The 12288-nt window shown below is 49.1% G+C and overlaps 1 protein-coding gene across 1 annotated transcript in view; it reads right to left on the reverse strand.

Annotated features, from left to right (window-relative positions):
• Positions 1–5173: 5173 nt before the first annotated feature.
• The window catches only part of SMIM35 (small integral membrane protein 35), a 42169-nt gene continuing 35054 nt past the window's right edge, over positions 5174–12288 (reverse strand). The window contains exons 2-4 of the mRNA XM_052653039.1: positions 7293–7409; positions 5983–6016; positions 5174–5273 (exon numbers count right to left, since the gene is read on the reverse strand). Coding sequence (XP_052508999.1) covers positions 5174–5273; positions 5983–6016; positions 7293–7409 — 251 coding nt within the window. The remainder of the gene's footprint in view (positions 5274–5982; positions 6017–7292; positions 7410–12288) is intronic.

The following is a 12288-nucleotide window of genomic DNA, read 5'->3' on the forward strand; positions in this document are numbered from 1 at the left end:
TCAACTGTGGTGCTTTGGGCCTAAGTCATATTCAACTATTTGCGACCCCATGGACTGTAGCCCACCAGGCTCCTCCCTCCATGGGATTCTCCAGGCAAGAGTACTGGAGTGGGTAGCCATTTCCTTCTCCAGGGGATCTTCCCGACTCACGTCTCCTGCATTGCAGGTGGGTTCTTCTACCATTGAGCCAGCAGAGAAGCAGGAATATAATTTTCCTTGACTCTACACATTCTATATAAGGAAACACTCATTTAGTTGGAAGCACAGTTTACGATAATGTCGATGATTTTCCATCTTTTTCCTTTTTCAAAGTTCACAATGGATCCTGATGCCTGAACACCTGAGTAAGCTCTTGTTGGCGAGAAGCTGGGTGTGAAATGAGCCTGCAGGGCATTTTTGGTCAGTGGTCATGAGATATAGTAGTGCCCAGGCTCTTCAGATACAGGAAGTCAGAATCCACTAAGGAGAGTGCAAAAGCTCACCTCTGGAGAATCCAGCCTGGATGGGAATGGCCAGACACCAGGGCCACACACAACTGGCTCTTCCTGGCAGAGGGCTCCAAAAGATAAGCAACGCTCGCTGCCGCTCTCAGCAGGTCACAGAGGAGGTGGGATTAAACTGGGAAAGCAGCACTCTCACTCCCAGAGAAGACAACGGAGTGCCCTAGGGAGTTTTCTCTTCTCTTTTCTGCTATAGGCAGCCGCTCAGATTATGGTATGCCTACTAAGTGCCAGCTCCTGTGGCACTAAACACAGAGTTGTTATTCAGTTGCCCAGTCACGTCTGACTCTTCATGACCCCATGGACTGCACCACGCCAGGCCTTCCTGTCCCTCACCATCTCCCAGAGTTTGCCCAAGTTCATGTCCTTTGCATCAGTGATGCCATCCAGCCATCTCATCCTCTGTTGCCCCCTTCTCCTCCTGCCCTCAGTCTTTCCCAGCATCAGGGTCTTTTCCAATGAGTCACTCTTCAAATCAAGTGACCAAAGTATTGGAGCTTCAGCTTCAGCATCAGTCCTTCCAATGAATATTCAAGGTTTCCTTTATGATTGACTGGTGTGATCTCCTTGCAGTCCAAGGAACTCTCAAGAGTCTTCTTCAGCACCACAGTTTGAAGGCATCAATTCTTCGGCATTCTGCTTTTTTTACGGCCCAGTTCTCAGAGAGCCCAGAGATTTGGAAAAAAAATTAAATAAAATAATAGAACTCTTTTTCTGCTTCAAGTGAAAGAGAGAGAGAAGTCTTGAAGAAGTAGCCCCTCCAGTGCCAGATGCTGCAATTTAATCCCAGGATGGTGAAGTGACAGCCTGTGACCACACAGCATGGCAGAACAGGTTCTACACCAGACCCTGTTCTATGGTGTTCCTCCCTCCAAGCCCTGAGGTCGGGCTGTATCAGTGAGGCCTCGACTCTGTCAGTTGCTGGCTGTGCAGCCTTAGGCAAAGAATACCAACTCTCTGAGCATCAGTCTCTCTGTATTGTAAAATGGGGCTGATAGTCTCCGCATCACAAGGCTGCCACCAGGCTCAAGACACAGTGGCGTGTGTGGAAGTGCACTGCACTCTGAAGACTCTGCACTGTATAAGCAGCTTCTTCTCTTCCTCACGTCACCTGGGCATCTTTCTCTAGCACCAGGCAGGCTTCTGCGGCCACAGTGGGTGTCTCCTTCCACTCAGCTGGCATATATAAGCTCCTCCTATTGACTCCTCTTTTAATGGTTACTAAAAACCTGTGGGACTTAACCCTGCCTGCTTGGGTGGCATCAAGTCTAGAGTCCAAGGGAAGCCATAGGAAAGATGAGACTTGAGCCAGCCATGGAGATTAGATGTGGCCGGGGGTGGGGGTCGAAGGCATTCTAGGCAGGAGAACAGCCTTGGCAAAGACTCCAAAGAGGAAGAGGGTGGCAGTCAGCGGCCTGGGAACGGCCAGTTCACAGAACTGCGGGCTCTCCATGACTGCCTCCTGGCTCCTGGGGCCAAGAAGGTGAAGAAAAATTACGAGGAAGGGGAGGGCCTGGGTGGCGGGGGCGGTGCTGGCATCGCCATGGGTCAAGGTGCCCAGCATATATAACCAGACTTGGAGCCAGATTTCTAGACATCTGCTCCCTCCCCATTTCTGAATGAGCCGGAATCTGCCCCCAACAGAAACGTGTGGAGTCCAGGGTAAAGAAAGCTGCGCTAGCCAGTCAGACAACGGAAGTCAGGAAAACGAGGGGGAGGCAGAGAGGACAGGGAACACGTCAGAGGACCCAAAAAGAGGAAGTGGCGGGGTCTCAGTTCCGCTCCCCAGGATAGGAAATACCCTCCATTCTCCCAGCCTAGGGCAGCTGTCCCTGTCTCCCTACCTGCAGCCATCAAACCTGGGGCCAAGACCACCTGGGCCCTGGACCCTAGTCTTTGAGGTTTCCCCAGGTCACTGAGTTCTGAGCGCTTTCAGGGGTTAGGGAGGCCCTGCCAGGGCTGCGGACCCAGGATCCGCACTGAGCAGGGCTCAGCTGAATGTTTACTGAGACTGGACACCCCCTTGGGTTAAGCAATGGGGCTCAGCCCTCAGAACTGAAATGCAAGGAGGAAGGACACCACGTCAGCCCGTAGCCCCTCCCCGCACCTCTCCCAATGGGCCTTCAAGGAAGGGAGGGGTCCAGAGTCTAGGGGGCCCCTCCCCACCTCCACTTGCCCAGGAATAGAGGAGCTGGGGCCCAGCCGAAGACCTCCAGAGGCAGAGACTTGGCTTAATAAGTCTCAACCTGGCTCTGTCGGGAGAATGGCCCCCAGGCCCTGGTGAGTCAATCTGTTAGAATCCAAAGCAAGAAAGAAACCAGGCTTCAGAAAAGAGAGGACAGGAGGACAAAATCGACTTTTCTCCTCACCTGTTATGGTCCTGGGCCTCTGTTTATTATTGGCCTTGTTCTGGGACATCGTCAGGGAGACCAGTGGCTGGTAGCCCTAACTGCTGTTTTCAGCAGTGGCAGGGCCCCCATTAGACCCTGCTCCATCCACAGCTGCCCCAGGAATTCAGTCCCTCTGGACTGAACAACGCTGCATAAAATACCTACTAAACTGACATCCCAGGGCTTCCCAGGTGGCGCTAGTGGTAAAGAACCAGTCTGCCAATGCAGAAGACGCAGGTTCGATCCCTGGGTTGGAAAGACCCCCTGGAGAAGGAAACACCAACCTACTCCAATACTCTTGCCTGGAGAATCCCATGGACAGGAGCCTGGCAGGCTACAGTCCATGGATCACACAGAGTCAGACACGACTGAAGCAGCTTAACATGCAAGCTGACATCCCAGTTTGGGCCCCACCTCAGGTCCGGTAGGGTATAAACTGGAGCAAGGAGTAATGAATCATGAACAAACTGTTCTCCTGTCCTCTAAGCTATACTTGGTTGTTGATTTCCCATGTGCATTATCTGGTTTATTTCAGGCTAATCTAGGTTCCTCTTCCCCCATTCTCACCATTTCTGGTCCACTTTCCACATTACAAGGCAGGCCTTGCACAGGAAATGGAGTAAATGGGAGAGACAGCTACCTACACCAGGCCCTCCCCATCACAGGAACCTAAATATAAGAATTTGTTTCCACACTGTTCTCAGCACTGCCCTCAGAATTGTCTGGGAGGCACAGAGGCTGGTCAGTAGCAAGGGAAACAGAGACAGGTGGTGGACAGATGTGTGGGAGGGCATGAGGGGTTGGGGAGTGAGGTGGGGAGACTTGCAGAAAGTGCCAGAACAAAGGGCAGAGGGGGGCAGGGCAGAGTCAAGGCCTAAGCTCAGTATACAGCTCTCAGGATAAGTTCACTTCTGGTAGGAAGGTTTAAAAGCATCTGGAATGACCTTTCCTCCCACATGACTTTGCCTATGGAGGATATGACAGGTTTTCTGGCCCCGGTGTCAGTACCCCAGGGGAAGTATCTGGGGATGCCCAATGGAGAGCTCCCCTCCGGAATCTCCAAGCCCCACCCACGCCGCCCTGCTGGGAGGGCTCTGCTCTCCAGGGCACCTGGAACCTGTGGGCACAGGCTCAGGGGCCCCCAGGAACCAGCCCCTCCTCCTCAGGAAATGGCTGTCTCTTGGTTTCTGTGAGAAAGCCTCTGTGACTTCACAGACTCTGTTCCCAGAGGTCTGACTCTCTCGGGGACTCTCATGCTGCAGGCTGGGGTGTCCCAAGAGAAGACTCCTCAATGTTCACAAGAGGGGCTAGGCCAGCCATTGAAGACCCAGGAGTTGAAGGCAGGGGAGCCCAAGAGGGGTGGATTCTGAGCCAGGAGCCTCCTCCTGCAGAAAAAGATAAAGGGACATGAAAAAGAAATGAGACTTTGAAAGGATTCCTCTAAACCAGGGCTCCTGAACTTCTGGGACCTAAAGCCTGATGATCTGAGGTGGAACTGATGTACTAATCATAGAGATAAATTGCACAATAAATGTAATATGCTTGAATCATCTCGAAACCATCCCCCATGCCCATCTGTGGAAAAATCATCTTCCATGAAACTGGTCCCTGATGTCAAAAAGATTGGGGACTGCTGCTCTGAACCATCACATCTGGGCAGAGGGAGAAACATATAGAGGAGCTGAGTGTGGGGTCCTATGTGGAGATGAGAGAGAAACCAAACTGAGGGTCCGTGAGGGACTGCTGGAAGGAGAAAGTGTTTAGATGGGAGACAGCAACTGTGATGTGAAGAGGGATGGGCTTGAAGGCAGGCAAGGAAAAGTGTGATCATGAGGTGTGCCAGCCAGGAAGCAAGGACAGCTCCTGGGCTTAGAAAGTTCAACAAGTTCAGAAGTTCTACAGCGATGCTTCTTGGAAAGGGTGGCCATCTGGAGCCTTCTTCCCAGAGCAAAGGGTTGAGATAGAAAGCCCCATTCTAAAAACTTCGATCTGATTAGAAAGGAAAGAAAGGCATGGATCAGGTGGACAACAGTAAAAGGAGCGACCCAGTACTAGCAGGTGGCAGGGACAGCACGATCCCAGGTCTTTGCTCTCAGGACCATCTCCTACAGCACCCACTCCCTGGAGGATGAACCACATCGTCTGTGGGTTCCAAGCCATCTTTGGTGCTAGGCTTGGGTGTCTGAACCACCTGAGGACCACACTGGGACATCAGGTTCACTCAGGAGCTCACCAATGTTCCACTCACCTCTCTGGGGCTCCAGAAAGTTGACACTCCCCTCATCAGACCAGCCTGTCTGAGAACTTCATGTAGCCTCCATCTGAACTGCTAATGTGGCCACTGATGGTGAAGGGAGGACCCATCTCCAGATCCTTCAGGTTCCTGAGAAAGACCATCCAATCAAGTTACTGGGGCTGAGAACCTGGCCTCTCTCTGGGACCAGAGCATGGGAAAAACTTCCAGCAGTGACTCACTGACTCACTGACTTATTTTGCAGAATGAGAGTTACCCAACCCTTGGGCCAGATGAGAAGCAAGCCTGCTGTGTGGCAGAGACCAGATGAGACAACTTATCACAGGAGGACTTTCTGAATCTTCTTGCAATAACTCAGGACACTCCCTGAATCTCCGATTGTTTTCATTTGCTCCTCTCTTTGGACAGCATGTTATGTCTGAGATTATATCTGTAACCAGGCAGGTGTCCACCACAAGCAGCTTAAAGACAGATACTATGCCAAGTTATCTTGGTACCCTTAGAAACTAAGGCCACAATACTTACTGCAGTAGAATCTTTACTGGATAAATGATGGGTGAGTAAATATATGAATGGATGGATGAATGGATGATGGCCACCCAGGGGTGAATGCTAAGTAGATCACTGTCATTAGAATCTTCCATGTTCTGTCTGTGTTAAAGTTTTCTTTCGTGGAACTTTCTACATGGACCCTGCTCCACTTTTCTCTTGCTTGCTCAGAGACATGGGGAGGAGACAGGGAAGGGAAGTAATAAGTTTGAGCTCCATCTTTGATTCTTTCTCAAGCATACATAGCCCCCACCCCCATCCCACCCCAATCTGTCCTGAATCTACTCACCGGATTTGGTACAAGTTGAAGACAAAATTAGGCCCTAGAAAGACAAACAGAAAAGAAAGGGTTTGTACCTCCAGGGAGAGTGACCCACCACTCTTCTGGGATCATATGTTCCACCCTCATGCCTGTCTGGGAGGTGTGGGTGGCTAGGCTGGGCCTCAGGATGTCATGGGAGGTTCCCAGGCTCCTTCGGTGTCTTCTTTCTTCTCCAAACTCATGGGTACATTCCCTTCTTTCTAGACAGAAACACCAGCTCTTTGAGGATAGATCCTGCCACTGGGGATCTCTCCATCAAGGGCACTAATGACTCTGGAAAGGAGGCTGGAATCCAGACTCCACCACTTTCCAACTCTGACTCTAGCCTCATATCTTCTGTAAACACACACACACACACACACACACACACACACACACACACACAGACTAAAAATTTCATCTTCACATGGAATTTTTTTTTTAATCATATTAGGCACAAGCACGTTGGCACATAGTAGATGCTCAACAAACATCCGTGGAAGCTGTTGAATTTAACTGCAGATCCAGGAAATGTTCTCTGCTTCTTGGGACTTTAGTGCATGCTAGGTGACTTCAATCGTGTCCGACTCTTTTCGACCCTATGGACTGTAGCCCACCAGGCTCCTCTGTCCACAGGATTCTCCAGGCAAGAATCCTGGAGTTGGTCACCATGCCCTCCCCAGGGATCTTCCCGACCCAGGGATGGAACCCACGTCTCTTATGTCTCCTGCATTGGCAGGTAGGTTCTTTACCACTAGCACCACCTGGTAAGCCTCCAGGACTCTAGTACGCCCTCCCAGCTCTCCCGGGTCCTGTGGGAAATGAAGATGTGAATCAGAGTTGGGGGCACCCCCAGCAAATTCCAGGAGATGCCCAGTGGGGCTGAAGCATCAGCAAGCTCAGGAGAAGGCCCTGAGATACACAGGCAGGAGAAGAGGGGACAAGGAGCCAGGTGTAGAAGAGACATCTGGAGCTTGGCCAGTCTAGCCCACCACCCTTGGCCTTGGGGCCCACAGAGGCCTGGGAGATGGACTCCTGTGAGTTCTGAAGGAGGAGGAAGCTGACTGCTTGCTGGGTATGGGAAGAGCCCCCCATTCAATAAAGGCCCCAGTACCCTACCCCCACCGCCTCAAGGGCTCAGCCACCCCACCCAAGTCCTCGACCACTGCTGCCACCACAGGAAATATTTTTGCATGACATCATTCTAAAGAGTTTGCTGCCCCATCTGGCCTGGCCAAACACCACAGAAGAGGAGGGGCTGGGCTGAGCTGGGGTGGCAAGGTCCGGCACGCACTCACCCTCCCAGCAGTACCCACGCTGGTACCACTTGGCCAGGCTGTAGCCCAGGATGGACACGAGCAGCAGCGACAGCCCCACGCAGAGGATCAGGCCCAAGGTGCTGATGGAGTCGTCACCTGCAGAGACACACAGCCTTCACCCAGCTGCCCAGAGCCCTCTCACAGCCCTGGACTCAACCGATTGCACCCTGTTCCAAGTTTCCTCTCCTCCCACCTCACTGCCATCAAAAAGACTGTCCCCTATGAATCTGGATCTTGGGAACTTCCCTGGTGGTCCAGTGGTTACGACATTGCCTTCCAATGCAGGGGTGTGGGTTCGATCCCTGGTTAGGGAGCTAAGATTCCCATGTGACTCATGGCCAGAAAACGAGAACATAAACAAATGAAGCAATATTCTAACAATTTCAATGAAGACTGTAAAAAATGGTCTGCTGCTGCTGCTGCTAAGTTGCTTCAGTCGTGTCTGACTCTGTGCGACCCCATAGACCGCAGCCCACCAGGCTCTCCCATCCCTGGGATTCTCTAGGCAAGAATACTGGAGTGGGTTGCCATTTCCTTCTCCAATGCATGAAAGTGAAAAGTCAAAGTGAAGTCGCTCAGTCGTGTCTGAAAAAATGGTCTACATCCAAAAAATCTTCAAAAAAGAGGGAAAAAAACAGTTTTGCTTTGCACATTGAGGTGCCTGTATCTTTAAAAAAAAAAAAAAAAGACTCTGGATCTGGGCTAGCTGGTTCAGCTCAGCTATACTAAGATGTCAATGGCTGATATTTGTTTTTGTTTTTGTTTTTTTAAGAGTTAGCTTGTTGTTCCAATGGAGCTGGGACACCTTCCCGAAGCTGCAGCTTTCTACTTGTTGATAAAGACACTGCTCTTTGGGGAGGAGCCCAGGATATCTCTGCAGGAAGCAGCAAAGGCAGCCTGAATGCCCCCAAGAGCAAAGACACACAGATCCTCAGTCCTCTCCCCACAAAACCTTCATGTGTGGTAGCAGGGTGTTAACCCCCTGGGTTCTATTTGCTGCTTATACTTATCACTTCTTCCCTTTTTGTGGTATGAGCTCTCAGCTAAATTTATATTTTATTTGTAAAGCCACACCGAGAAAAAGAGACAAAGAGAAGGAAGAAGAGAGAGAGATTGGAAACCTACTGAAGCAGAAGCAAAGTAGGAAGCCAAATTTGCAGAGAGAGGCTGACCTTGGGGACAAACGGGGATGATTCAGCCCTTCCCAGGGCACGGCAGGAAGAGGAGGGACAGCGCACTCTTGCTGGGTGAGGGGGCCGGGAGTGTAGAAGAATGGAGTAATTCCCCATCTACAGGGCCTGGTATCCTCAGGCTCTAGAGGTGTTGCCATGAGGCCAGGAGGTACAGCCTTTGGTGTACACCAGGCTTGCGTCTGAAGCCCACACCCATCATTTGTAAAATGTGGGACCTGAGTAAATCCCTCTCCCTCACTAGACTTCAATTTGCTCTTATGAAAAATTACTATAATAATCAATACACATGGAGTTGTGGTGGGGATTAATGGAGATGCTGTGTACAGAGCACTTGGGAGTGGACCTGACATACAGGAAGTGCTCAGTCAATGTTGTGTGTGCGCGCTCAGTCGTGTCTGACTCTTTGTGACCTCCTGGACTGTAGCCCACCAGACTCCTCTGTCCAAGGAATTTTCCAGGCAAGAATACTGGAGTAGGTGGCCAGATCCTTTTCCGGGGGATCTTTCTAACATAGGGATCAAACTCATGTCTCTTACGTCTTCTGCACTGGCAGGCGGATTCCTTACCACTAGCGCCACCATCATTATTACTGTCGTCATTACTATCATCAAGCGATGAGACTGTCCTCTTTTTTTTCTAAATTTTATTTTTATTTATTTTTTAATGCCAAAACATTTTGTACTGAGGTGCAGCCAATTAACAATGTTGTGATAGTTTCAGGTGAACAGTGAAGGGACTCAGCCACGCATCTAATGTATTCATTCTCCCTCAAACACCCTTCCCATCGAGGCTGGCCCGTAACATTGAGCAGAGTTCCATGTGTTGTATGATAAGTTTCTGTTGGTTATCCATTTAAAATACAGCAGTGTGTACATGTTCTTCCCAAAGTCCTTAACTATCCCTTCACCCTCGCCCAGCAACCATGAATTCATTTTCTAAGTCTGTGAGTCTCTTTCTGTTTTGTAAGTAAGTTCATTTATTTTTAGATTCCACATATGAGGGATGTCATATAATATTTCTCCTTCTCTGACTTACTTCACTCAGTATGACACTCTCTAGGTCCATCCATGTGGCTGCAAATAACCTTATTTCATTCTTTTAATGGTTGAGTAATATTCCACTGTGTATGTATACCGCACCTTCTATAAATATTTCATAATTTCCCCCACCCAAGCCTTTCCCTCTCACTTTCCCTCTCCCATGCCCCTGACCCTTCTTCCGTTACAGCAACCAAGTTATCCTCTGAGAGAGTTTGACAGCCAAATTCAGAAAGATAGTGTCTCTCCTCCTATTTTTAGATTCCAAAAGCCCAGGCCCTTAGAAAAATGGGAAGGATTCACAATACAGATGAGAGATGAACAGAAGCAAGATTAGCATTCCTGTTATACTAGGGAAAAATTTCCATTCTGGGGGAGGAGAAGAGAGAAAGTGAAGTAAGGTGAGAGATGGGGGGTGGGGGTGGGGAGCATTGAAAAGATGTCGGCGGACTCTACATAGACAAAGTCCTTATTCTCTGAACTGAAGCGGAGCCCAGGGAGGCAACAGAATTCTTAGATAGAGCTGTGGGATCTGAGAGCTGGGCTGAGTCCCAGAAAGACAGCAAGAGCCCAGTGACGAGAGTGCCAGCAAGCTCCTGGGAGACGGAGCCTTGGGCAGCCTTGAAGAGTTGCTGTGCCCTCTTATGCTTTTGTTTCTATTGTTCAGTTGCTCAGTTGTGTCTGACTCTTTGCAACCCCATTGACGGTAGCAACCAGGCTTCTCTGTCCTCCATTATCTCTCAGAGTTTTCTCAAATTCGTGTCTACTGAGTCAGTGATGCTATCTAACCATCTCATCCTCTGCCACCTCCTTCTTTTGCATTCATGCATGGAAGCAATCAAATGATTTCTGGGTCCCTACAAGAGGCAGGAAAGTCACAGAGGGGCTCTCCAGACCTGAAGGAGTTAAACACCTGGGACCTAGGAACACTTCTGCGGCACTCTGCCTAGCTGACGCTCAAAGCCCAGTCCAAGGGACAGCCATCACATCTGCGTCAGGTGAACTGCTGGTACAAGGGGCTATACACCTCTCCCTCACTCCCTTAAGTCTCTGAGTAAAGGAGGAAACAGAGATCCTCAAAGCCACTGATGGCAATCTCTGTGCCAGGCACTTGTTCTAAGTGCTTGTGTTACAGCAATAAATAAAACACAAAAATCCCTGTTTTCATGAAGATTATATTCCAGTGGAGGGAGACAGACAATTTAAAAAAATTAAGAAATAAATTTTATAGTATACTGGAAGACCACACCTACTAGGGAGAAAGAGATAAGCAGAGGAAGAAATGGAATGCATTATGAAAATGAGAGCAGCTTTAAATAAAGGGGTCAGAAAGACCTGTAAAATGTGACAGTTGAGAAAACCACACTTTTGGTGAGAGAAGGAACAAGCCAGGTAGATAATCAGGTAAAAAGTTTCTAAGAGGGAGCAGCAGGTGTAATTGAGGCAGGAGCATCAGGGAGCCCCGAGTGATGAGTACGGACAGGGAGTGGGGGAGAGCACCAAGAGATGGGGTGGGAGGAGCCAGATCACTGCAGTGCTTTGAAGGCAATAGGAGAGTTTGGTTTTTCCTCTGAACAAGACAGAGAATTTTGAGCAGAGAAGTGGCATGAGCCGAGGTTTTCAGAGGACCACTCCATCATCTACCATATTAAGGGTAGATGCAGCAAGGGATAATGATGAAGGGAGACAAGTCAGGAGGCTATTGCAAAGATCCAAGCAAGAGATGATCATTGAAGAGAAGTAGCGCCAAGATACTGAGAGGCCAAAGTCAGAGAGAGATCATCTATGTGGATAAGAGAGAGCACAACAGTGACCCAAGAGCTCAAGTCCACAGGCAGGTCGACAGATAACTCAGCAAGGCATGGTGGTAACATTGTGGTGTTTATGGAAGCTGGGGTTTTGAAGGGTTCCATCAAAGAGAAATATCAATAACCTCAGATATGCAGATGACACCACACTTATGGCAGAAAACAAAGAAGAACTAAAAAGCCTCTTGATGAAAGTGAAAGAAGAGACTGAAAAAGTTGGCTTAAAACTCAACATTCAAAAATGAAGATCATGGCATCTGGTCCCACCACTTCATGGCAAATAGATGGCGAAAAATGGAAACAGTGAGAGACTTTATTTTCTTGGTCTCCAAAATCACTGCAGAGGGTGACTGCAGCCATGAAATTAAAAGACACTTGCTCCTTGGAAGAAAAGCTATGACCAAACTAGACAGGATATTAAAAAGCAGAGACATTACTTTGCCAACAAAGTCAAAGCTATGGTTTTTCCAGTATGCATGTATGGATGTGAGAGTTGGACTATAAAGAAAGATGAGTGCCAAAGAATTGATGCTTTTGAACTGTGGTGTTAGAGAAGACTCTTGAGAGTCTCGAGGACTGCAAGGAGATCCAACAAGTCTATCCTAAAGGAAATCAGTCCTGAATAACCATTGGAAGGACTGATGTTATAGCTGAAACTCCAATATTTTGGCCACCTGATGCGAAGAACTGGCTCACTGGGAAAAGACCCTGATGCTGGGAAAGATTGAAGGCAGGAGGAGAAGGAAACAACAGAGGATGAGATGGTTAGATGGCATCACCAACATGATGAACATGAGTTTGAGTAGGCTCCGGGAGTTGGTGATGGACAGGGAAGTCTGGCATGCTGCAGTCCATGGGGTCACAAAGAGTCAAACACAAGTGAGTGACTGAACTGAACTGATCAAGAATTCTGCCCAGGAGTAGAAAGTACTCATAA

Source organism: Budorcas taxicolor, chromosome 15 (genome assembly GCF_023091745.1).
Source record: "Budorcas taxicolor isolate Tak-1 chromosome 15, Takin1.1, whole genome shotgun sequence".
NCBI lineage: Eukaryota > Metazoa > Chordata > Mammalia > Artiodactyla > Bovidae > Budorcas > Budorcas taxicolor.